This window comes from Gambusia affinis, linkage group LG01 (genome assembly GCF_019740435.1).
Source record: "Gambusia affinis linkage group LG01, SWU_Gaff_1.0, whole genome shotgun sequence".
In the NCBI taxonomy this organism is placed as follows: Eukaryota; Metazoa; Chordata; class Actinopteri; order Cyprinodontiformes; family Poeciliidae; genus Gambusia; species Gambusia affinis.
In genome coordinates, this window is record NC_057868.1 from 586,040 (window position 1) to 613,873 (window position 27,834).

Consider the following 27,834-nt stretch of genomic DNA (forward strand, 5'->3'; position numbering starts at 1 on the left):
GTTTACCGCTGAACAAGGTTGGTCATATTGTGAATATGGACATTAACGTTTGAACAACGTTGAATCATTGATATATTGTTATTGCTTTGCACTATTTGTTACTATATAGTGATTGCACTAACGTTTGATTTACTGTAACAGTATCAGACTGTTTTTTACGTGTCTGTGGAATCAAGGAAAAGTTCCCCTCCACTATGTGATATAAATGTTGCACTATATGTTACCATGTCACTGACTTTACCTCGGGGAAAATAATAAAACAGCTGTTTATTAATTTTGGGAGTGAACAGAGTTGTCAGAACGCTGGTTTGTAATCTATTAATAAAGTTTGACTGACTTATCGGACTGTTTTGTTGACATTCCCTTTAGAGCAGCACCATTTAATGGCCAGCCTCTACTCTATTCTATCCTTATATATGAAAAAAGTTTTAAAATGGGCCATTCATTGAAGGTGCGGCTTATAGTGCGGAAAATACGGTAATCTTTTTACATTGAATTAACATTTGTTTATACTTAGATTTAAAAAAAAAGTAAATTATACAAATTTTTTTAAATAAATTGCTTTATGCATAAAACTTTTTTCAATGGTTAAAGTTCAGAACTGCGCAGACGCCTGCAGCTGTATGGCTGCACACACTCTGCCTACCTTAAGATTTCCCTTAAAGTAAAAAAATAATTTTTTAAAATAAATTGTGGGGGGAAAAAAAGATCTTATGTGTCAAAACATTTTGTATGTAGCACATGTCTAAGTCTGTGGGGGGTCGGACGCCAAAGCTTAAATCTTATTGGTCAGTTTACTTTTGTTTATTTGGCGGCTTGGCGCTTTTTCTGCAAGCTCAAAATGAATGGGCAGAGTTTGAACCTCCCGTAGTTCTAAGAGCGGTTTGGATCCCGGCTGAGCTTTTTACCGTGTGCGGTTCTGGTGGGTCGCCGATTTGTGAGCTTCTTTGATGTTTCCCGAACTGGAGAGCTGATGGGTCACCAGTTAGATGACATCTGCTGCTCTTCCTGAGCGTCGCACTAAGACTGCGGGTTAAACAATTTAATCTAGTCGAAACGTTCCCCAATTAAGCAAACATTGTTGCCTCTCCTTCTCCTCCTTTGGACGTCTGACACCACCTGAACCTGGGAATCAACATCCTCCTCTTTCCGTGGATGCCACGGGTAGGCTTGGCTTCCATGTCCTTATAATTTAACATAGTTTGTGTAAAAAAAAAAAAAAAAAGGGTATGCTGCTTTAGTGGTTTAGGTTTGTGCGGCTTTTGTGCGACGCGCACATGATGAGTGTTGGAGAGGTGCTTCTGCTCTTACAGGTCAGGTGCAGTGATAGTTTTGTACCTTCCGATCTGTCAGACATTTCTATTTTGACATCTGCTGGTGTCAGCCAACAGGCAACCCGTCAGCTTTTAAGTTTGTGAAAACACAAAAAATGCTAATAAACCGGCAACCCACCACTGTAAAAAGCTCAGACGGGATCTTAGAACTATGGAGGATTCAAACTCTGCTCATCATTTTTAGCTCACAGAAAAAGCAAACTGACCAATAAGATTTAGGCTTTGGCTGCCCTTTGACCCCCACAGAATTACACTGATGTGCTACATACAAGATGTTTTGGCACAAAAAACTTTTTGTTCTCTCCACAATTTTGTTATTAGTAAAGAGGGTTGGATAATTTCTTTTGTTTTGTTTTTTTTATTTAAAGGAAAATCTCACAGTGCATCCAGCTGTACAGCTGCAGCTGCAACAATCCAGACTCTCAGTCACTTGTGGGCAATTTAGAATCACACAGAAAAGCTCCAAAAGGGAATCAAACTTAAAACTCTGAACTAAGAACTTCAGATCACATAATAGCAATTAACCATATCTGCCATGATAAATCTTTACTGATAACTATTGGGAGTAGTCCCTAACATTAATATGATCAGGCAGCATGTAATCATTTATACATATATGTATTATTGTTATAAAGGCTGAGCCAAGAAAATTTATGTTTGTATCAAACAAGTAGCCCTTCGTGTTGCCCTGGACCCATGAAGTAGCTCCCAGTGTTATAGTGCGATGTTTCTAGGACTCTAAGGCAAGCCACAACTACGGACACCCAAACAGTTTTAACGGATTTATTCAACAGTAGAAAGTTCGATCTGCGACAGCAGGGGAACCGGCCAACGGAGGAACTGCAAAGGGCGGCGGTTAAGAGGGAAGAAATGAAGGGAATGTTGGGTAACCTGATGGTGACTTACAGTCTGCGGTTGAGGTCAGCTGAGGAGGATACAGGCCCAACAGTGGGTGTGGTGGTTTCCAGATGGGGGAGTTCCAGCAGGTAATTCAGGGCGGACAGGCAGCAGCTGAGTGGTGGGTGAGACGCACCCAGGCGCAAGGCCCAACGGAGCAGCTACAATCAGATTCCTCAGGTGAGTCTGGTTCTGAGCGAGTTCAGCGTGGGTTCACTGGAGAGGAAGGAAGAGATGAAAATGAGTCAGGACAAGGAGGACACAAGGAATTCAGCACTGACAGCTAGAGAGTACCACAATAGAAGCGGAACCATCTGGCATCTGATTCAGGGAAGCCGCTCCTCTTTAAGGACCTTGCAGATTGGTGGTGATGAATAGCAGCTGGATCCCATCAACCTGCCACCCTGTGAAGGAGAAGAAAACCACTCCCCTGCAGAACCCAACACCCAGTCTCTAAAAGGTTGGTGACCCCTGACCTAGATACTTCAAACCTGGACTGGATTATTCTGCTCTACTAGCAGGATATTTAGAACCATGTTTGTGATTGTCCCCGCCCTTTCACCACCTTTTTTTTCCTTGGTCATAGAAGAACTGCTCTAATTACAAATCTACAACACCTGGACATTTCAAACCTAGGCTAAATTATTCTCAACTAGTAGCAGAATATTTAAAATCATGTTTGGGTCTGGGAACTTTTTTTCTGATTTGTGAAACTTCACTTAACAGATGGCTGCAGAAGATCTTTCCTTCCAACAGACATCACCATTTACAATAACTCTTTGATGAATTAATGAGTTGCACCAACATTTAATTTCCCATTGACATTATAAAAAAGTGGTTTTGAATTAGAATTGAATTTGAAAAAAAAACTGCATGGAACAAGTGTGAATAATAATCTAAACTGTAGTGAAGTTTCACAAATCATGTAAAGGTTTCACAAATTCCAAACATGGTTCTAAATATCCTGCTACTAGTTGGGAATAATTTAGTCCAGGTTTGAAGTGTCTAGGTGTTGTAGTTTTTAAACTAGAGTCGATTGAAGATGCAGAAGGTAGTAAAAAATTAGGTGGAATCGCCCTTTAGTCATTTCCCGAATTGAAAGCTGGAATTGGAAACCAACTTAGGTTTGGTGTCAAATATTGGAGCATTTTCATATTCATATGAAAAGTAGCTGCGTATTCCTTTGTGGGATGTTAACGTTTCTCCCTGCGCTGTCTGCTGATTGGGCTTCATGACACCGTTTGTTCATTAACATTAACAGAACAGCTGAAATTATATTGATACCAAACTACTCTTTATTTTGTTCTTCTAGTGGCACTTTGGTTGCTGTACTTTGTTAAAGGGTGTCAGAGTAATTTTATTTTTTATCTGTAAAAGAGTGGAAAAGCCATATATTACGTTGATTCCACTTCAACTTACCCAATAAAATACATTGAAATATATGGTTATAATGTGACAAAATGTGGAAAAGTTTCTGAGGTGTGTAGTTTGGTTTTATTTGTCTGGATAAAAACCGATGTAATTGTGTTTCCTTTTAACAAGGCCGTTTTATATGGCCGTAATAGACAATTTTCATTTCTGTTGCATTATTTGACCTTAAGCTCTACTGCAGCATGCTAAACCCGTCCAACGCCATCTGTTGGATCCATTACCTTTTACAGTTCACTACAATCTGATAGGGATGAAAGGAGGTATGGAGCTGTTCGCCTCTCTCCTTTATATATCTTTCTCTCTTTACGTCCTTTATGGAAGCGTCCTGGAAAACCGCCCCTCTATTTGTCTTCTTCCCAGATTAAATGTCCGATGCGACTCGCCGTTCCCTCGCTTTCTTTACCGTCCCCCGGCCAGCCGAACCGCGGCCATTTGCCTCTGCTTTATGACCGCCGTCACATTCTGGATCGATGCGCGCTGCCCGTGGACGCGCCGTAATCCGCCGGGCTGCGCGTCCCTTCTCGTTGCGGTTTATACCAGACTGTGTCAGCCGTCGGTCTGCCGGCATTAAGGAGACAATTACGGCTATCTCTCATGATAATCATACAAGTGCTCTTCCCCGTACTCTGCGCCGTTGCTCAGGCAGGGGCAGCGATGATTGATTTGGGCAATTTGTTCTGCTGATTACAAGCGGCATGGAACCACGGCACCGCCACCTCTCGCTACTCTTCACCCGACATACACACAAGAAGGCACACACAAAAACACCCTCTTGCATTATTTCAAGCCCCCTTCTCGCGGCTCTAGCATGAAGAGAGCATATAAAAAGTTTATATATGTTGGACAACACAGCACTCCAAGGTTGAGGCTCTCTTTGTGGAAGAAGGGCCTATTCAAAGCATCTTCTGTCTGTACCTGCTCTGTGTATTTACAGGGTCGGCCCAAACCTTTCTGGGGCCTAAGCAGAATTTCATTTGGGCCCCCGTAGCAACATGTCTAAACCAGATCCTTCTGATTCCTAAGCTACTCTGTGTGTGTAACATACCTGCTATCATTAGCATTAGCATCATCTGTAATTAGCTTACATGGTACCTGTGTTATTATGGCTCTGTGTGTGTATATGTCTGTGTGTGACAAGTTTGTTCTGTGTCTAACCTGCTGTTTCTCTACCCAGCCTTCTATGCCACAGCCAGCTTTTGGGATGAGTCTGGATCTGGTAAAACTGGACCGTTTTTCCCGTTTGCCTTCTCTTCTGTCATATTTCCACTCTTCACCTCGTCCTCCTCCACTTCCCTGTCTTAAGCTTTATCGGTCAGACTGCAGAAGCACCCCTCTGGGGCGATCAGCAGCTCCGTCACTAACACCCCCCACCCCGTCAGACACACACAAACTCACGATCCATCACTCACCCTGACCTGGCACTGCCCCAGAAACCAGCAGCACTATGTGAAGGCAGAGGCTATGATGGGAAAAGCTGCATGCGCTTTAAATGTCTCACCTCATCTCTTTCTTCCTGCAGCCACCATGAAGTTCTCGGGCTTCCTGCACCTCGACCAGGTGGATGACCAGGAGATTTTCTATACCCCTGAGATGGAGGACCCCAAGTCTGAGCTGTTTGGAGAGACAGCTCGCAGCATAGAGAGCGCCGTAAGTCCAAAAGCAGTTGTTTTGTTTTATTCAGAGTTCAGGCCTGGAAGCATTTCTTGCTGATTTGGAACGGATTTGCACCGTTGACTTTTTATCATCTGTTTTTGGATAAACTTTTCTGCTAGTGTAAGCAGTTTCCCTGAACTGTATCTGGTTTAACTTCACTGCTTAATCTCTTACTTATAATGTGTTTATTCAATAAACAAAGTGACTATGTGAAGATAAAAAGTCTAACATACAGAAGAAACTCGTTTCAATCAAATATTTCAGCACTCCAAAACAATATTTTTAGTTATTTTTGTTGAGAGTTTTTCTTTGGGTGTAAGGGCTCTTCACCCAGGGCATCATGGTTTTGACATGGTTCTGAATTATTTGGACCAAATAATTCAAAATTAACCAGAGACTGTGTAAAACATCAATTCTATTTTTAAATGTGTATTGTAACTATGGAAACACAGCAAAGCAACATTTTCATTGCTCCTTAAGGCTTTTTGGACCACTTAGAATTAGAAAAACATTTAAACTATATGATAAAGAGCTGGACTAGAGTATTCCTATGTTGACCACTGTTTGTGAAACATTTGATCAGTATGTTAAGAAAGATAAAGATTTTCAGTTTTCTTACTTCAGATTCACTAAATTCTGATAATACTTAAGCAGATCAAACTTGGACTTTTAATATTTTACATTGCTTCCACTGTTTTACATATATATATATATATATCGTAACTTGGCACCATTAGTGTGTTACGACTCGTCTAGGAGTGGCCAGATGATAACATGAAGGATCCATTCTTTTCAGATCTCAAGCAGGCAACACACACAAAGATGAACATTTTATAAGGTTATTTATTTTTAAAAAATTTTTGATGAAATGTTACAGCAAGTGGAGTGCATGGCTTCAGAGTGAGAGCTATGGTGCTGAAAACAATAAACAAATGGAAACTATCTCAATATTAACCAGAACTTACCTATTTGAAAATAAATAAACCAAATGACAAAAACTTATCTCCCTAATTAAGAAAAACATGAGAAAACTAAACGGCCGCTCAATTCTACAAACTCCAAGCACTTTTCCAAGGTGTTTAATAAACAAACAGTGTGGCTGGTGGAGATGAGCTGAGGATAGATGGCAGGAAGTCTACATCAGCAACTTTTATATCCATCACCTCCAGGAGACCATCAATTGGACGTTTCTGTCGTCTTCTGGGATCCAATCAGGGATGGACACCTGTACACTCATGTTTACATGATTATATTTACGATGCCAGTCGTAACAGGTGGAAAAAGCAGTTTTTGCTTTGGTTACTATAAACAAAATCAAATCTTATTTTTAAAAAGTTTTCTTTTAGAATAGGCTCTGCTGGGTGTTTGTGCGTGTGTCTGTGCGACCACTGCATTCCACTTTCCAAGTGACCATTTTAAGATTATCAGCGTCTACAGGAAAAGCAAACACGAGTTATATTCAGCAGATAACATGCACAATAACGGGCTTTAGAATAAAAAATCCCTGTCCTTGTTCTGAGCTGGTTCTGCTGCCCTCAAGTGTCCAAACTGTCACTGAGGCCACAAGAGGAAGGAAAAAACAAAGACTTTGCTGCAAATGTTTTGTTTTCCAAGAATGTTCTTGTCAAGAGGCCAAAAGCCTCTGAAACAAGATTCAAAGCGCCTCGACACAATAAAGCTCCTCGCAGAGCGGCTTTCTAATCCAATTCTTTCCGTTCTTTCAGGCAGGTATCACAGCGCATATTACAGACTTGACACCTCTGAAGCTGCTGAGTAATATTCTGCCACGCTCAGCTGAAGCAATTTTTCTGCTCCGATACATCTGATATAAAAATAACAATAATGAAAAAACGACAGGGGACAAAGAACAAAAATGCATTTGGTCAGAGGACATACATCAAAGGACATGCCCTGCCTGATATTTAGTTTTTAATAAAAAGGAGCACAGTGGCAATCTGTTACATCAGGTGATCTGTGCTGAAGATTATGTACAGCAATTGAACTCCATTTTTTAAGACCAAAGTAGGTAGGGAAAAAAAGAACCAAAGGTTTTTCACAGCATCTCGGTATATTTCTGCTATTCTTCTCATATTTTTCCTCTTCTGCATATTACTTTACTGCATTAGTTGATTAATTAGAATTTTTTTTGGCAATGTTTATATGAAGAGACGCTCTTCAAGCTTAATAAAACCCCAACTGGAAGAAAAAACCAACATCTCTCTGCAGAATTGTGCAGTTGCTTGCCAAACAAATTTACAATACCCAAAAGCGTTTTTCCATGCGAGATTAATTAGGCCTTTTCTGCTTTTTATAAAAATTCTAGCATTATTTTGGATAAATCTGAGCATCGAATGGTTGGATAGTCATGCTGTTAGCAAGCTGAGCCACACAGCCACCATAATCACAGTTTGGCCACCAACGTCCTGCACTGTCCGTTTCCTCTGTGATGATCGGGGGCCTCACTCCTCAAATGAAATGGGAACCTGTGTGTAGGCATGTGTGGGTGTGTGTGTGTGTGTGCTTGTTAACAGTCTTAGCCTGTGGGTCTCTTGAAGCCCTGTGTGCTACTTGACAGCATCTAACGCCCTCCTCTACATCTTGCAGGATGACCACTGAGCACACACTATACTTACACAAATGGATTTAGCGCTAGCAGAAGGCATGGAAAGTCCCAGAGTGGCTCTTTACTTGAAAAGAGTCAAGCTGTGGCACAGGTCTTTAAAAAACATGAGAATGTGCTTTTTCAGAGATAAATAAAAACGTTTGCGAGGACAGGAGTGAAGTGCGTACTGAGGGGAAGTTTGTGTACACTGACTCCATTGCTAATCCAGCTTTGGAGGGTTTTACTGCCTAATTTGCTGTCACACCTTCACAAATCTGAGGAGTTTAGTGTTTGCAAAAAATATTCTTGAGTGCGCTCAACAAGATTAGCAAAGTGTTCCTAATCGGCAGTGCAAGCGGACTGTCAGTTTAAGTGTCATTATTGACAGGGTAGAAATAAGACCATTAAACTTTAGTGATGCATTCATTCTGATGTGCTCATCAGCTGGAGCAAAATAGGCTTCGTATATTAAATTATATTGCTGTATTCAGTCATGGGCTTGTACTAGGTTTATATGAATCAGATTGGGGTAAAAGTAGCCTATTTTAACTAGTAATTAATAATATTATGAAGAGATTTAAACAAAAAATTGGAAAATTCATCATCTAACTGTTTTTGTTTGTAACAGAAATGCAATAATTGTTCTGAGTGCTGTAAATGTCGTTAATTGATACAGATATAATTAATTGTTGTTTTGATTTTGATAATACACTTAAGGAAATATACAGAGTAACAACTCAATATAAGTACCCTTGGTTTTCTGGAAGTAATTACATAAAGAATGACTCTCTAGCCTTTCCCTATAGATACACTTTATTTTCAAAAGAACATTTAACACTGAAACTGATAAACAAAACAACCAAAAACAAAAATAAAATGGATTCTCAGTCTCCATGAACAAAAATGTACTTGAATAAAAACACCAAAGTGTAAATAAATACTGCATTCAACCAAAAGAGTTCAGATTATGAAGTCTGTAAACCATATTGCCCTTCAGTAATCATTAGATTTAAATAGAGAAGATGGAACATCGACTACCTGATGCAATAGTTCACACTACAGGTTAGTTCACTCCTACATTTTCCCCTTATGCTTGTGATTTCGTAACCGATCATCCTGTAGTGTGTGGTGTGTTACAGTAGATCGTCGTGGCCCCTCTGATCTAAATCAGGGGTTTTCCTCACTGGGAGGTTAATGCAGCCTGTTGAATGTGACAGGTAGCCAATCAGAAAGCCGGATTCTCCTCCTGCTTTCTGAGGGGAAATTACAGAGGGGAATCCCAAACAGCTGACAAGGGCAACCCGAAGTCCAGCGGACATTGGAGATGATATCAATCAATCAGTCAAACTTTATTTGTATAGCACATTTCAGCATCAAGGCATTTCAAAGTGCTTTACATCAAATCAAACACAAAAACACAATGCAACATAGAATCAACAATCAAAACAGAACACCAAGTCAGATTCCATCAATAAATTTGCAATTGATGACGTTTTGAATACAACTCTAAACAAGTAGGTTTTTAGTTGAGATTTAAAGGAAGTCAGTGTTTCAGCTGTTTTACAGTTTTCTGGAAGTTTGTTCCAGATTTGTGGTGCATAGATGCTGAATGCCGCTTCTCCTCGTTTGGTTCTGGTTCTGGGGGTGCAGAGCAGAACCAGAACCAGAACCTGAGAGGTTTGGAAGGTTGATACAACAGCAGCAGATCTTTAATGTATTGTGGTGTTAAACCATTCAGTGATTTATAAACTAACAACAGTATTTTAAAGTCTATTCTTTGAGCTACAGGGAGCCAGTGGAGGGACTTTAAAACTGGTGTTATGTGCTCTATCTTCCTGGTTTTAGTCAGAACTCCAGCAGCAGCATTCTGGATCAGCTGCAGCTGTTTGATTTATTTGTTGGACAGACCTGTGAAGACGCTGTTGCAATAATCAATGCGACTGAAGATAAACGCATGGATGAGTTTCTCTAGATCTGGCTGAGACATTAGTCCTTTAATCCTGGAAATGTTCTTCAGGTGATAGAAGGCTGACTTTGTAACTGTCTTTATGTGGCTCTGGAAGTTCAGGTCAGAGTCCTGAACCTTCAGAGCCACATAATGTTGTTTCCCCAACATTATGTGGAAACAACATTAATGTTTGGTGTAACATTTGGTGTAAAGAATATAGAAATGAGGAGGGGAGGAGTTGGAGCCAAATTGCTACCAGTTGATGAACCCGGTAACTTTTCAGCTGTTCTTTGTTAACGTGACATCAATAGATTATGATGATTTTCATTCAGTCAGGATGTTACACTGACACTAGAGCCACATGCATTGCAGGTAGATTGTAGTAAAGCATTAATTAATGCCTGGTTTTAAAATGAGTTAACTGGACTTGTAGCCATTATTTTGTGCCCATTGTTGGACACCACACGGCACAATTAAACCTGATGGAACCGTTATACCTAGGATTTCTGTCGGCTAATGTGTGATCTCTCAGGTTTTGAAAATGAGCCGACAATCGGCCGACAGCTCTAAGATGGTGTAGTGTGAACTGGACATTACACTGAGGAAATGAGGAAGGGAGGGTCAGTGAAGAGCAGCGGAGTTGAGCCTTTTTTCATTTAGTGTCATCAACAGAAAGAGAAAAAGGCGATAATTAAAATGAAGTCGATAGTTTTAATTTATGGTACGATTAATTGATTTATCATTTATCGCGACAGGCCTAGATAATGGAGACTTTTTTCTGTGTTTTTATTTTGTGTTTGTGGACAATAAGTATAAATATTGGGATATTTATACTTATAAATATTTTCATCTTTTAGAATAAAATTTGCAAAGTTTTCAGTTTATTTTGAAGATTTGGGGTTAAAGGAGAGCTTATTATGAAAGTTAGCTTTAAAAAAAAATTGCTAGTCTCTTTGAGCTGTTCAGCCTGTTACATTGTACACACCAATTCATTGTAGGAAAAACCAATCAGAATGTCAAGGTAGCTTGGCATTTATCTTTGCTGCTCCTGGAAACCTGCTCCTAAAATTAATGTCACCTCAGCCAGCTAAATGTCAATTTGTGCTCCCACATCCAGTGGTCTTCTTCCCTGCAAACCAATTTGAGAGGCAGTCTTTCTTCTTTCCAGATTGTGAACAGTTTTGTGGAATTAAAGCGTGGAGCTCATTACTGTTCTCATTTATCATCTGTTCTCTCCATCTGTCTTTAAGCTGCTTTCGTTTTCTGCATAACAGCTCAATGAGATGTTCAGGAAGTCACAGGTGCACAAGGACTTCATGGGAGTTCGAGTACGTCAACTGGCTCCAAGCGGCTCCATTATGGCACTTGTGGAGGCCCATTTCAGACCTGGTGAGAAAATTACATGTACAAAACACAACAGATTCAAAATAGAAAAAGAAAGGGAACTTTTTTTTCTTTTATGAAAGCAGAATCACATTTCATTAATTTAAAAAATAATTAGCTTTTCATGATTCAGCTGTTCAGGCACCTAAATTTAGATTTTTCTTTACTACATATCAAATTGCAACCACGAAAAACTTTAGCATTTTCTCTTCCATCCTTTTGTCTTAGTCGTTAGTTTTCCCATAATCGTCACACAAATGTAAATAATAAGTGTACACTGGCCTAAATACAATCAGCTGACTCCATGAAGATCAGGCAAACGAAACGAAGAGCCGACATTTTGGAAAAAATCCAAACTGTATTTCTGAATAAGGAGTTGTTGATTTGGTCTGTTTGAGTCAGTTTTTCAGAAACCTGGTGAGTTATGAAAGCTTATTGAAGTAAATAGAAATGGGGGACAGATAATGATGCAGTGATCATAAAATCAGCTGAATGATTCATTACAGATGAAACTGGTGATTATAACAGAGAAGTTTGTCCTGTTTTATAAAAACTCCCCCATACATACAACCAACAGGCTGCAGAGTAAGCCTGTTGCCATCTGCTACCTTAGATTAAAGTTTTAAATCTGAAAATAAAACATTTTACCTGCACTCAGCTCCAAACCAGAAGAATCCAAAAATAAGGTTTACCTTCTCCAGCTGAGACCGTCATTCAGCAGGAGGAAGAGTTGAAAAGCTTCATAAAAGCTTTTTTTTACTCTAAATTCAGTCCTTTGCTCTGTCTTCTTAAGTCATCAAGTTAATATTTAGAATACGACAGAATCTCAAACATTTTTCTGACTCTGAACTCGACATTCTCCACACTGACTCATGCTACTCCATGATGAGAACACACTCAGCCCAGCATGTCCTCAACCTCTGAATACTCCAGAGGTGTGCCGATCGATCGGCCACCGATCAGAAGATAATCAGCTGATTTCCGTGAAAAAGTGTCTGTCAGTGATCGCCGATCACACAAACCAATCACCTGCATATCACTTTGCAGCCTGTGTGTGCAGCTCATCTCCTCTTTCTTCACACTGCGTAAGCACGCTGCAACAAATCTTGTTGTGCGGAACTTATCGCTCAGAGTGAATGGGGAATGTATGAACGCAACGAATCTAACATGACATTTAAGAAACGAGCTCACTGCAGGAAAAAAACGACATCCGAGGCGAACAGAGCGCAGGCAAAGCAGCGCACAACTACCAACACTCACCTAGATTAGCATGCTGGTCAGAAAGCTAAACAAATAACCCAAAAAATAATTTAAATCAACAAGCTAGCAGTTCTGCTGGTTCTGCTCCCATTGTTGGACCGCTGCTACACGCTACTGGTAGTTTCTGCTCCACCAGACAGTGAACTGTCACACCGAACGTCTGCTTAAAGCTGCAGCATGTAACTTAAACTAACAAGATTTTAAATGTGTATTAAAACTTTTGCTATGTCCTAACATAAGACAGATAATCTCTGAAAAAATTAATCTATCTCTTCTGCCTCCTCCATGTGTTCTGCAGAATTACTCAGCTCAGTCAGAAACAACCAATCAGAACCAGCCATGCTGATTTTGATTTAGTAACTAAGTATTGTTTATTTTAATGCCATCAGCATTTGACTTTGAACCAATGTTTCATTTTTACTTGACATTATTTGATATAGACAGTGTTGTGAGATTTATTTGACTCATGTATGATTTAGGGTGCAGAGTCTTACTGTTGAATATTGTTTTACTGATTGCAGGTTTTTCACTTGTCACTTTGACTGAATAGCTGCTGTATTGTGCCTGCAAGTATTTTGCATGTTTTATGTCTAGGTCAATTTATTACCACATCATTTTTAAAAATTTTGTCAGATCACATAGTAGCATTTTTACATAAAGTGAAAAATTAACAGCCCATCCAGGTGATCGGCAGTGATCGGTGATCAGCAGTGATCGGTGATCAGCAGTGATCGGTGATCAGCAGTGATCGGTGATCGGTGATCAGCAGTGATTAGCTCTCATTAGTGATCGGAATCAGCAGCAAAAAACCTGATCGGAGCATCCCTAATTATGACATAACTGATTGATTTTTACCATCATTTAAAACTGATGGCTGATTGAATCTGGACTTCGATGGCCTGCTACGACTATGGGCTCTTTTCACATGATACTGTAAACAGCAAACGGTTTTGTTTTAGTTGGTTTATTTCTTGAGACAATATTATAAACTTTATTTAGATATAAATTTCCTATTTTATTTTTGTTAGACTCCACTAAAAATTTTCTTTTTCATTGATTAGCTATTCAGGGAGCTTATTAGTCACAACCGATAAATTGTCCCATAAATTATTGCAATAAGCATAAATAGTGGAAGTCATTTGAAATTCCTGAAATAAATAAAACAAAACAACAAATAAATGAGTTATGAAGTCTCTGTAAACAAACCTGTTCTTCAGAATAGGGGTTATCTGAGAGCAGAGCAGCAGACTGAAGACTTTATTAATATTAATAATGGTTATGGGAAGAGAAAAAGAAAAGAGAAATACAATAAATCATGCAAATGGAAATTACAGAGCTTGTTTTACTTTATCATGTGATTCATTTAGTTTTTGCTTATTACGACTGGCCTAATCATTGTTTTCTTATTTGTTATTGATCTCATATAAAACTAAAGCTGTATTTTTACTTCTTTAGTAAATGTAAACTCATCCAGTGATTTAGACTTTCTTGTCTTCTTGTAGGAATTGGGATGATTTATGATCAAATCTCAGTTCCTCTTTCTGTTGTTTCAGAAAACATTTAAAATCAAGTGTGTGACTTTTTTCTCCTACAAATATAATTTGTTCTCAGATTGTTGTAGATACATCATAACTGGGTGTTTTATCGACCGTCTGCAGCAAACAAAACCAAGTCCTCCTCCTCCTCCTCCCTTATCCTTCTTCTATTTGTTATGGCTAACATTTAGCGTCCTTCATACCCTTCACATGTCTCCCCTCCACGGCTTGTAAAACAAACATCTGCAGCGAGCATCATGAGAGCGATTCATCTGGGGAAAAAAAGAAAATGCAACCAGCAGCGACTGGAGGACAAGTGGTCCGCAGAGACTCTCCACCTGTCACACACAGGGCTGTTTGATATATTTACTGTAGCATTAAAAGGAGCTGAAATCCTGAGTTTGCAGCGATCCTCTGTGGCCTTGTCCTGAACGCCCAAACCTTTTCTTTATCGTAGATACGAGATACAACGTGGAGGACATCGAGGGAGCGCTGCTGAAACAGCTGAAGGCTTCCAAAGACACCAGCATCTCTGTAAAGAAGCCAACGGCAGAGAATATTCGCTTCACTAATTATGGTAATGTGATGTAGACTAAACAGCAAAGTGGAAGGATTTAGAAAAAGAAAGAGGGAATTACTGTAACTTATTCATGAGGTAGCTTACTGAAGGTTTTCTTCAACTGAAAATCTCAAGCTCTACATGTTTAAACTGACATTTTTCCAACAGGTCTGTCCACCATCCCACTGTTTACCACCACCGCCGCCGCAGCCGCCGCTGCTGCTGCTGTCACCACGGCCTCCCCCGTCCCCACATCCAGGCCTCACTCCCCCTACTTCACACGCCGCCCACCGGGAACCACCCGCAGGCCTGCCAGCTCCAGACGGACCACCACCACTCAGGCTCCGCCCACCAAAACCCTGCGTAGCACCTCGGCGCCGTTTGCTACGACCGGGCGGCCCAAAACCCAGAAGCCCTGCCACTCCAACCCGTGCCTCAACGGGGGAACCTGCGAGAACGACGGTGATGACTTCAGCTGCAAGTGCCTGGCTGGACGAGGAGGGGCAGTGTGTGAAAAATGTGAGCTGTTTTCCATCTTCTGTTCTGGTTTACTTTCCTTATTTATTATTAGACTTAAAGCAGAAGTTTCAGGGTCTGCTGCCACTTTAAATCCATAAAACAGACGGATCAGAGCACACTGAAGGCAAACATTTCAAACATCTCAGAGAGGTTTAAAGTCCTTCCATTGTATAAATCACTCTTTTCAGACATTATAAAGGATCATGTTTGGAAACTTTATCTTTTTGTGCTTCAGTGTGTAAATAAAGCAGCAAAAACATAATTTTAATGCACTGTAAAATATTTAAGGTTAGATAAAAAGCTCAGTTTCAAGAAAAACACCTCTGCCTTCTTTAAGCATTCATGTTCTTCAAGCTGCTGGAGTTACCTATTTTCTGTTTTATCATTTAGAATTTTGTTCAAATTTATATCACTTTATATTTTGGGTGATTTAGAAGATAAATGTGTAGGTTAATAATTGTTTATTTTTACTTTTTTTGCTTGTTTTATTAACTAAGTTGGACAGGAAGAACTGTGGGTCCATTTCTATAAGTATAGACTGGTTTAGTCCTAGCATGCACTGGGTTAGGCCCAGTAAATACTGGGAAAAATAAATCATAAAAAACAGACTTCCAGTGTTTTGGACTCTGGACATTTTTAGCCTGAGTATAAATTGTCACCATGGAGCAGCAGAAACTTATTGATTGGATTTTTAATGGGATTTTTGTTTTGATAAAAATCGCCACGACACAAGATAACACATCCAATAAAAATAGAAATCTCCTCTATTGTGGGGAAATTCACAAAATTATAAAAGTATGACAATATATAAATGAGTAGGATTTTATTTATAATTATTACAAAATGTGCACAAATATATATATGTGCATTAAAAACAACAGGCTGTTTACAATAACAGAAAATGGAGATGTAGATGGTTATTGAGTCAGTTTAGAGCAGAGATGGCAGCAAGGATCTGCTCTAATGCTCCTTTAGAACGCGGCCGTCTGTCCTGACCGTCAGTCTGTCCAGGTCAGAATGTCAACAGTGAACCAACTAGGCAGAGTGGCCTTAGTCACCTGGTAAGTAGAACTTAGTCCGCACCTCTGTGCATGTTTCTGTGTAACACCAAGGTTGAGAAGTGAATGTGGAAGAGTTCCAGGTGTAAATAGTCCAGTATCGTGGCTGTTCTGCCAGTTCTAGCTGAGTGCTGTGAGTGAAGGTGACACCCTGAGTGGTGATGGCTCCATTTACAAATTAACACCACAGAACCAAACATCAGGTTTGTACATGTAGGTTTTAAATCAAGTTAAAAATAAAAAAGGCTCTCCCCCCAGTATGTCATATTTGTTTTGTTTGGTCTGGGTTTTTTTGGGGGGGGGGTTATGCAGTGTTTGATTTTTCTTTTTGAAAACTTTCTAAAAATTTCAATAAAAATAAAGTTGTAAAAAAATAAAATAAAAAAGGCATGTTTAGTAAGACACAGTCTGTTCCCTCTGCTGGCTGTCTTTGTCTCCAGTGATTCAGACAGTTTCATCATCCCAGATATGCGCAGCCACTGAGCTGCTGCTCGCCAAGGGTAACACCAAATCCAGAAAGCTCTGCAGAGAAAAATCATCAATCAGCCAGAACTTGTTCAGAAACTCTTTTCATTTCTTCCCCGCTTTGGGATTTCAGGCTTGCAACGCAGCGACCTCGCACAGCTGCATCTTCACATAATTGACACTAATTGCTTTGATGGGTATTAGATGATGAGAATTACTTTGTGCCTTTGAGTTAAAGTGGTTAACTGAAATCACAAACACCCACAAGCTGAACACACTGGCTGCACACCGGATCAATGACGTCACTAGGACAGGAGGAGATCGTAGAGACGGACAGAAAAGACGAGATGGATGGAAGGGAAGAGTGACGGAAACATAACCTGCTTCTATAAAAAAAGAAAAACATTTTCTCTTTCTGATTTGACTCCTTTCCATTAAAAATGCTGAACATTTTAAATAAACTCATAAAGAGGCCAATTGTGTTAATTATGCACTTTTGGCTCCTCTTAAGTATTAGTCCTTAAAACATCTTAAACGTATGTACGGAAAATTAAATGTAATTTTAAAAGGTCTCATTGAAATATGTATTCAATTCATTTATTCAATTTATTGAAAAAAAAAGTTTATTTTATTGAGATCCCCATTAGCATCAGCAGGGTGCTACATTAACTTTTCTTTCTGGTGTCAGTCTTCATTAAAAAGACATTTACAAAACATAATTTTATAGATGATGTATTAAAATAACACATTCTGTGTTCAGTCACTTTTAAAGAAAAGCAGACGTTAGCTTAAGATAGTGAGATATTTTAGATTTTCCTTGTATAAAAGCTGAATTATGGATTATGGTTAATGAAAGGTCTTAAACTGTGTTGTGGCAGGAATACTTCATATCATATATGCTACATAGTTTTCTCTTTTTTCTCTTAAATGTAAAGTCATTTACTACAGCTACCACTCACTGCAGTCTGAGTGGTAGCCAGCTGCTAATATACTCTTCCTAGCGAGTAATAGTTTTTCATATTGCTAATAGAAAAGCTTGCTAAAGTTTACAAGGTAAGATAACAGTAAAGGGTAAAATTAGCTTTCTTATGTCCATCATGTATAAGTTGCCAGTTGACTCATCTTCTTCATTGGCTCGCGTCTGTTGCCAACCAATAGGATTTGTTTATTTGTGATTTTGTAATCGTTCAGGTCTTAAATTTTTCTCCTAATGGTCTTAAAAAGTCTTAAATTTGAATTGGTCAAATCTGCAGAAGCCCTGTGTTAGATGCAGTATGCAGTAACAAAGTATTGACAGCAGTGACTTGTGATTTTGTCCGCAGCCATCAGGTACTTCATCCCATCATTTGGTGGCCAGTCTTTCCTGGCCTTCCCGACAATGAGCGCGTACCACACGGTCCGCATCGCTATGGAGTTCAGAGCATCCGAGATGAACGGCCTGCTGCTCTACAACGGCCAAATGAAGAAGAAAGACTTCATCTCTTTGGCTCTGGTCAACAGCAGGGTGGAGCTCAAGTGAGTGCAGGACGTTTATCAATTCTGTTGGATTGAATTTAATACGTGGTTTTGTCCTCCATCCGTTCGTATCGCAAAAAACCGTGATGAAACATTAATGATACCCATGAGGGAACGAGGTCATTGCAGCAGCAGCTGGGAGGCACCGTAAATAAGAGCAAAACAGAGGGCTGAGGATAATGAGGCAAATAATTACAGCAAGTAAACATGTAGAAAACAGCAGAGCCAGGAAATAAATAAAGATAAGGAGACTTCTGGGCAATTTGTAGGTTATAGTCAAGACATTAAGAAACAAATCTGAGCAGTCTGAACACATGAGGCTCCTTGGAGTCCTGAAATGGACCTGGAGCCCATATAACGTTACTGTATTTACATACAGTTGCAGTGTTCCATACATATCCTCTACACAGTGCAGTCAGAATTTATTGGGTGTTATGTTTGAAATAAGCATTTCATCTGTGCAACTTGACTCAATTCCAAAGGAACAAACCTTTTCTGATAATTAATTTTAAATAGGTGGAACCAACCAGAAACATTGGCTCATAAAAAAACTTTGAGTGAACTAAGTGTTTAATCCACAAGGAAAACAGAAAAAAGCAGGAAGAGAAACTTTTGCTGGTGAACAAGGGGACTCAACAGCAGTTTTATCTCAACCTGCTTCAGACTCGTCTCAGGTTTCCTCTATAAATCTGATGATGTGCTTCTGTTCAGCTGCTCCTCTGTGACTTTGGGTCTGCTCTGTCACTGATGAGCTTTCAGAAGCATTTTCTGACTAGGGAAGCTGCTTCCTACTGGACATTTGATATAATGTGACATTTTTCACTTTGTTTCACTTTGATGCAGCCCACAGCATGATGGGTCCACCTCCTTGTTTGACTGTGGGGATAATGTGTCTCTGAGCGATCAAACACATATTTCACTTACTGGCATAATTGCTTCGGTTCTGGTTGAAAACACATTGTCGATCTAAATTCCTCTCTTTATAAATACTTTCTATGAATGTGAATCTGTTAGTTTGTAGCTGAACAAACTGAACCCAGCTCATTGGAAGTCATAATATTGGTCAAAAATGTAATGGTGCACTAGAGGGACCCAGAAATTCAGCCACGACACAGGAGTGAGCAGTAACTCTGATATTTATTAAAAGGCAGCTTAAACCGGGCACAGGATCGTCAGCTGCAGCTCTGCGAAGGGGGGGCGAAAAGGAGAGGTTGATGACCGGAGAAATAGCAACAAAGGGGTCTGTTAGCGTGTGTGTAAAGGGAAACACTAACCTGGTGTTCAGTAAATGTGGGGATCGGCTGAGGAACAAGGAGTGGAGCAGATGCTGCGCTGACGCAGAGCTCGGGACGAAGTGCCTGGGGAGGGAAGCGCTGATGCAGGGCAGCGTGCCAACTTGTGGGGGCAGCAGAAGAACCAAATCCAGATCCTGAATCCTAGTCAGACGGGCCGAGGTCATACACGATCGGGGCAGAGAGCAGAATCTGTGGGAGTGGGCGAGAGCGGAGTTACAACAACAGGCGTGGGTCGAGATCCAGAAGGGCGATCAGTAACAGTTCGACAAGGGCGAGGCAAAAGGGGCGGGTCCGAGGAACAAGGCGTGGTCATAATTATGAGGGCGAGGTAGAGGTGCTGGAAAACTACTTGCTGAAATCGATCGATAATCTGGCAGCGTGGTTGTGACTGAGGGAGGTTTAAGAAGGGAGACAATAGGAAGAAACACAGGTGCGAGGAATAACGGAAATGAGGGGCGTGACTTGGATTGGCTGAACCCAGTTCTGTCAAATTGGCCAGTTTTCCTCTGAGAAACCAGCAGAAACACCAAGCACTGTAATAATCCCATAATGGTGTGTGTTCATGTCTTCCCCCAGCGAATTGTGTTAATAAGGACCCTTTTTGGAAAGGCAGCAACTTCTGAAGACAACCGATGAGACTATTTAAAGATTCGCCTGTATTCCAGCTCCATCAACCTTCCTATTTTAGATTTGAACACTCTGAGCGCGCTCCCCTCGTCCAGCCTGACCAGGCTGGATCTGGATGTTGAAATGAAATCAATTGCAAAGCAAAAAGGAGATCATTACTCACCGTTGCTCTCAAAGAAAGCCTCAGCTCCAGAAATACAGCTGAGATTCCCACCCACAGCTTCGCAAATCCGAGACGTGGGGAGAAGAAGTAATTATTTGTGGCAGATAATTGCTCTCAGGTTGAGTTAATATTGTCACGTGTGTGGATGGAGACACACGATGTCTAATCTCTGTGATGACAAGGCTTTTCCCCCATCAAAACATCGGCAGATTAAAGGTTGGGCTTGATTTCAGTTTGCTATATTTAGCTGGAAGTTTTTGTCTCATCCATGTCTGTTTAAGTCAAATTTATTGCTAAAACACATTTCACCATCAAACCAATTGAAAGTGCTTTAAATCATAAAACATCATACAGTTATGAAACAAACTATAAACATTACTTTTATTAAATGTCATTATCCATCACCAATGCACATTAAATAGGATGATCAATATCATCAATACGCATCACATATGTTGATCAATGTTCCACCTTCTGTTTCTACACGTGCGGTTCTGGTTCTGTTACAGTAATCGATGCTCCTAAAGATAAACATGGATGAGTTTCTTTGATGCTGAGACATCAGTCCTCTGATCCTGGAAATGTTCTTCAGATGATGGGAAGCCCACTTTGGAACCGTCTTTATCTGGCTCTGAAGGTTCAGGTCAGAGGTCAGCCTGATCTCTAGTCTCTAGCCGGAACAACTGAAGCTGACTCTAGATCTATAACTCTAGATTGTTCCTCTTTAGATAATAAGTTCCATTTCTGTTCAGCAGGAGGAAGTTGTGGCACATCCAGCTGTTCTCAGCATCTGTTTAGTGTTTGGATGGGGTCAAAGGTCAGGGTTAGACAACTAATCATCATTTGATCCATCAGGTTCAACACTGGCTCAGGAACAGGCACCGTGATCAGCGAAGTCCAGATCAGCCAGGGTCGCTGGCACCAGCTGGTTGTGACGCGCAGCCGGCGGATCGGCATGCTCAGCGTGGACGGCGAGCCGCACGTCCAAGGCGAAAGTCCCCATGGGACAGACGGCCTCAACCTGGACACCTCACTGTTCATCGGAGGGGTGACGGATGACCTCAAGCAAGAGTGAGCTGCTGCTGAGCGTCTTGTAGCGGCAAGCAGCACATCCATTCTGACTTGCTGTGTTTTCTACCGCTCAGCGTCAGGGAGCGGACCGGGGTCACCGCGGGGCTGGTGGGCTGTATCCGCATGCTGGACGTCAACAACCGCATGCTCAACATCCAGGAGGCCAACGGAGACAGCCTGTTTGGCGTGGGTGTGGGCGAATGTGGGAACAATCCCTGCCAGCCGAACCCCTGCAAGAACGGAGCCGAGTGCCAGGTCAAGGAGGCCGAGATGTTCCACTGCAAGTGCAGCAATGCATTCTGGGGTAAGTCACTCCACTGCATTGAAACTTCAGATTTTATTAAAGCTATAGACTTTAAAATACTGTTACAAAGAATAGACTTTAAAATACTGTTGTTAGTTTATAAATCACTGAATGGTTTAGCACCACAATACATTAAAGATTTGCTGTTGTTTTATCAACCTTCCAGAACCTCTCAGGTTCTGGTTCTGGTTCTGCTCTGCATCCCCAGAACCAGAACCAAACGAGGTGAAGTAGCATTCAGCATCTATGCACCACAAATCTGGAACAAACTTCCAGAAAACTGTAAAACAGCTGAAACACTGACTTCCTTTAAATCTCAAATAAAAACCCACTTGTTTAGAGTTGTATTTGAAACGTGATCAATTGCAAATTTATTGACGGAATCTGACTTGATGTTGTGTTTTTATTGTTGATTCTATGTTGCATTGTATCTTTGTGTTTGATTTGATGTAAAGCACTTTGAAATGCCTTGCTGCTGAAATGTGCTATACAAATAAAGTTTGATTGATTGATTTTGATATTACTCACTTGAACTTTATCACATTTTACTCCTTTGCCTGCCTTATTTGCAGTATTTCATCTTATTTTGTGTCACATTGGAGAAAAAGTTTCCGTTAACAAAACTGTGCTTTGAAGCGAATTCTTACATCAAAGCAGATGAGGGATCTGCTGCCGTGGTGCAGAGGTTAAGCACAACCCACATAAGGAGGCCTTAGTCCTCGACGTGGCCGTTGCAGGTTCGACTCCCGGCCTGGCGACCTTTGCCGCATGTCTTCCCCCTTCTCTCATTACCCACTTTCCTGTCAGTTAACTATCAAATAAAGACCAATAAAACCTTTTTTTTTTAAAAAGCAGATGATAAATCCATGAAACTTTTATCCACCTGGTTCCTCTCGGGCTACAAAAGGATGCAATGCTACAATAAGAGCTAGTAAAGGTTTTATTCATTATTCAGAATCCCAATAAAATCCAATCTGGCTGTAATGTGACATAAGGTGCAGGCCTAAATTTCTGTTAAACATCACAAATTGTTTTCCGTCTCAGAGGGAAAAACAAAGAGTCATTTTTAATGTGAATCCAAAATGAGTCACATTATATTTAATGTAAGAACTGTTTAATGTTTGGCTGCTGAGACTTCAGAGGGCAGAGAAGCAGCTCCAGTTTCTGCTATGATGAATGAAAAATGAAAAGTAGGAATGAGACTTGGACCTTTGCCTGCAGACTAACATTCAGCTGAATGTTTTTCTCCTAAAGTCCGTTTGAAGTGTTCATGGTTTCCTTCATGGAGGGGGGACAGTTCTGAGACGGAGACGAGAGGGAATATATGATTGGGGAGAGCAGTAATGAGACGGGAGGACATGCCGGGACAGCCAGATAAATGAGGGAGGTGAGCAAAGATCAGAGATAAAGAGTGCACAGAGCAGAAGAGTTAGGGAGGAAAAAGAGCTGCGATGGTAGAGAAATGGGAGCAGAGGATGAAAAAGCGTTAGTGAGGGAAAACAGGGCAACCCTGTGTGCTCAGCGGGACAGGGTTCATTAACGCCCCCCCACCACAGGCTCTGACTGCCAAACTAATGACGGGTGAATTCAGACGGGCTGCAGCAGAGGGCAAATCCATCACACACATCTGGTGTGTGTGATGGATTTGCCAAAAGAAACACTCTGACGGAGAAGAGGCTGTGAACAAACAACCTGCGGTTTATTTTACTGGGATATTAAGAGACAGAGCGACACAAAGCAGGACAATAAAAGTAAGTGAGTAGTCAGTTTACAGTCTGGCACTCCCATTACGAAACAAGGTGGTGGCAGCATCATGCTTTGGGCATGCTGTCCAGCAGGTCTGACTGAGGTTCAGTTATTTGTCAAACCTAAAAGGCTCCCTGTCCAGACAGACTGAGCTGTGTGTCGTCTGCTGCATGTGGCCTCACTGCAGTAATGGTTTGGAAATTTCACTGAATACCAAACTTTTGCCAGTCGCTGTATTTTCAAACCTGCTTTGTGAAACAAAATATTCTCTGATCAAACTAAAAGAGAACTAAGTGTTGTAAATTCTCTGATACTTTCCTTCCTCATGATGGTAAATGTGTGTTTGTTTAGGTCCAACATGTGCTGACCTTCATGACCCCTGCGAAAACAGCAAGTGCCACCGGACATCGCAGTGCAAGGCGCTGCCTGAAGGGGGCTATAAATGCGAGTGTCCCATGGGGCGAGAGGGGAAGCACTGTGAGAGAGGTAATGTACTGCAGCTAGCATCTTTCTTGTCCTCTGTGCGTGTTCACCAACGTTTCCTGTCGTCTTTGATGGAACGGAAAGAATAAAAGGTGTAAACCTGCTGGCTTTGGGGCAATGAGAGGGCTGCTGCGCTGCAAAGCCGTGGTGGATGATTGGCCCCGTTGGGCCGTTCATCACATCCACTCCGGTACGCTTGTTAGTGAGGAAGCAGAGACACTCTGTTCCTCCCGCCCACAGGTGTTGTTCTCCAGTTTGTTGTTGGTGTGTAGCTCCCGCTGCTGGGACGCCACAGCACTGCCGCTGCCTTGAAGTTCATCATTAGAAGTTTGGGCAATGTCGCGTTGTGAAGTTTACTTATGTTCTTCCCTCCCTGTAGATGCTGTCATGAATGCTGCAAATTAAGGAGAATATGCTGTCATGCTCTCTCCAAACTCAGGAGAATCCAGCCACCAGCCTCTGGGAGTAGAAGGAGACCAGATGGGAGTATCCTCCATCTTCTGAGCCTCAGTTAGTGGGTGATTAAAATAAATTGAGGTGAACCAAAATCGATGCTGCGTGAGCATGAGCGTCTCTCATTCCAAAAGGCTATTTTTACAAAGGAATCAATGAGATGACTAATCGCATCAGTCCTCCCGCTCACTGTGATTAATGGCAGCGTCAGTCAGCTAGAGTGGCAGCCAGGAGCAGGGCCCAGAAGAACACAGTCAGGTTCTCTGAGGCCGCACTCAGCTAGAGAGGCCGCTCATCACCTGAAGGGGAACTTACTCACAACGGGACTCATCCGTGTGTGTGTGTGTGTGCGTGTGTGTGTGTGTGTGTGTGTGTGTGTGTCTGTCTGTCTGTGCGCACGCTAAGCTAGAGTCTCCACTGGAATCCGACCAGGTTCATCAGTGCAGTTCGCTGCTTGATTCTTTCACAATGGAGGGTTTTTCACTGAATCACCTCCTTTCCTCTGTGCTTTCACCCTGTGTTAATGTGAATCATTATAATTTACCAATGAAAGCAAGACCTCTTAGAAAAGTACACTCCAGGGTAGGAATGGACCGATTTAACAACCAGCTGATTTATCTGTGCCGATTTCCCTAATTTTGGGAAAGTGGTGATCAGATGATATTTACATCTTAATCACCTATTTCATCTCCTCAGCAAAGGTATTTAAATCAACTGTTATTTTCTTCTGCTTTGCTGTGTGACAGTTTTGACTAACAGACCAGCCCACCAGGTCAGGTCTGTATGTTTGCAATTAATGAGTTGTTGGCAACTCATTAATGTTCTTGGTAAATTTAGCAACAGTTTAGACAAAAGAAAATTGGCATCACCCAAAATTGGAATCGGCAGGTCAGGATTTTTAATAGATCGGCCAGAAAACTGCAATCAGTGCAGGCCTACTCCAGGGGAGTTTTGGCTCCTACTGGGTTCCAGTTGGAGCACAAATCAGACGTCTCTGTTTCTGTGTGGATCTCAGCAGTTAACGGGTCTACAGACACAAACACCTTTTAAACTGTTAGCCAGACTCACCTGCAAAACCTTACATAGTTTGTCATGTCATGGTGGGTTTTCTATTTGCTGTTACGTCATTAAACCAGGATAAAGGTAAATGTGCTCCTTGTGCTCCGCCCCTGGTGACATCACTATGGGCTGGGATCTTTATCTGCATGTTTTTAATCCAATAACCAAATATAAAAAGTGTTTCTAACCTTCTGGCTGCAGCTTTGCTCCACCTGGACAGACTATCTGTCAGTCTGTCTGTCTGTCTGTCTGTCTGTCTGTCTGTCAGTCTGTCTGTCTGTCTGTCTGTCTGTCAGTCAGTCAGTCTGTCAGTCTGTCTGCGCTGCGACTTCAGATGCTGCTTCAGACGTGATGTAGGACTTTGAAAGCTGGATAGATTGATAAGCTGGAAGACTTTTATTTTACCCCCAATGCAGAACTAACAGATTACATGCAGCTGTCATAAGTCGACTTCATCCTATAAGAGTTTATCAATTATAAAACATATTTTATTTATTCATATTAGTTGACATAAATAAAAAAAAACAAAGTTGTTATTTTTCCTCGATTAATGCTTGTGTCAATTTATTCTAGGCATTTGGAATCTGTACTTCTGGAATCAGCTAGTAAGCCTGTTCTGGGATTGATTAGTATTGCCTCTATCCTTCACTAGGGCGCTTCACCAATTAGCATCATTACGACGTCCCAACAGTTTTACTGCAAAACTGCTGTAAGATACTTGAGAAAGTATCTTTGTTCCTCTTAAAGCGTCTAAAGCTGATGAGGATCACCAGAAGCTTCACCGTCCATCATGGATCAGGTCTGTCTGCCATGTTGGCTCCTAATGCCAGAGAAATCCAGCAGTGGGAATCTATACTTCATTGCCCAATTGGGTTTTTATTATCAGTGTACATTTTGTAAATGGAGAAAACTACATCATTGGTCTTTAAGAGTGTTTGTTACTGCGCAATAGCCAGCCCCGCCCTCTCCTCACAACTCCTCGGGCTGACTACTGAACCAGTTCTCTGTCTAACAGGTCCGGAGAATCTCTAAGACCTGGGTCTTACCCTGAACAAGATCTATAAGAGATAATCTATTTAAACTGGTGGCGAAAGGGATTCGTCTAGCACTAACTACCTCCAATCCAGAAGTTATGACCCTTTTCAGTTAAGGAGCAATCAACCGAGTAGCCTTCACAGCTGCATAGCTCCAATAACCACTTCTGTTAACGGTAGTTCCCTTTCTAAAATTGTAACGTGCACTTGGAACCGGCTAGATAAAATTTAGTGACTAAGATTTAAGTCCCAGGGTCATTATTTTACTCTCACCAAAGGAAAGTCTGAAGCCACCACATTACTAGAATCATGTATACTGGTTTTACTATAAATAGAAGCACTTTAATTCAAATGACTCAAATTAATTTCAATGTCCACAACCTAATCAGAATTTTTAAGATATATGTATTTATTAAGCAAGCTTTAGCAGGGAAAATGACAGGCATACAGAATTTACTTGAGACTACCATACAAAGAAAATCAATAAAATTTAGATCAATTCAACCTTTACCTAACAACCTCCCTACACTGTCATCTATCGGTCAAATGAGGCTTTGGGATGCGGCACAACTCATACCCATCGGTGGAACTAGATCTCGGCAACAGAAGTCCTTGTAGTCCTTGGTCAGAGTCTTTCCCTTGAAACATAAACTCTCCTTGGACCCGAAACAAAATGAACTGTCTGCTTCGTCCAGCCGAACAGCTCTTGGTCGATCCTGTGACTTTTGTTCAGTTCCCCAAGTCCGTTGCGATGTAATTTGAGATCGTTGGGTTGAGAGCAGAGTGTGGAAATCCAATGAGGAACCAAGGCAGTGGGTCGGTGGATCTCGCCCTTTGGTCCGGCGTGAGGAGCTCCGTTGTCCTCCTTGTGAGGCGCTTTTCTTGGTTCCAGGGTGTAGTCCTCTGCTGGTCTTCTTGCCGCTCTTGTGTCGAGTCTCAGCGCCGGGGACGAAGAACATCGTATCACCTCGGTCTCATGGTTTTATACTTTTCTGCACTTGTGGGCATGTATCACAGATAGAGAGAGAGAGAGCAGGGGTGCTGCGTGCATTTGCCCGCCTATTCAACCAGGCCCCAATCGTCAACTCAGATCTCTGTCTTAGGGACTGTTGAAGACTGCGCAATAACGTACCTGTGACATTTATAACTTGGGTCACATCAACCTGATTGCGAACTAAAGCAGTTGTGACACTAATGCACTTGTGACACTTGTGACCTGGGTCACATCAACCCGGTCACGTAGGACACGACCCCTTTTTCCGAGAAGTCAGATTCTGAGTGACACCCACACCTTGCCATTCCTCACATAGAACATCAATTCATTGCATTTCAGCAACCATAGATTATTTGATTTTGGTTCATTTGCATTGGCTAGCACTGTTGCTGTGCTTATTTCATTGGCTGACTGCTTGGACAGATGATCTCACATCCATCACTGTC

General features: G+C 41.3%; 1 protein-coding gene across 1 annotated transcript in view; it reads left to right on the top strand.

The window, feature by feature from the left end:
- The window catches only part of agrn (agrin), a 421,905-nt gene that overhangs the window by 366,995 nt on the left and 27,076 nt on the right, over positions 1-27,834 (top strand). Inside the window, exons 19-26 of the mRNA XM_044128298.1 lie at positions 5,182-5,309; positions 11,140-11,254; positions 14,501-14,620; positions 14,771-15,121; positions 17,967-18,159; positions 21,100-21,315; positions 21,390-21,619; positions 23,717-23,851. Of these exons, the coding sequence (XP_043984233.1) occupies positions 5,182-5,309; positions 11,140-11,254; positions 14,501-14,620; positions 14,771-15,121; positions 17,967-18,159; positions 21,100-21,315; positions 21,390-21,619; positions 23,717-23,851 (1,488 nt within the window). The remainder of the gene's footprint in view (positions 1-5,181; positions 5,310-11,139; positions 11,255-14,500; positions 14,621-14,770; positions 15,122-17,966; positions 18,160-21,099; positions 21,316-21,389; positions 21,620-23,716; positions 23,852-27,834) is intronic.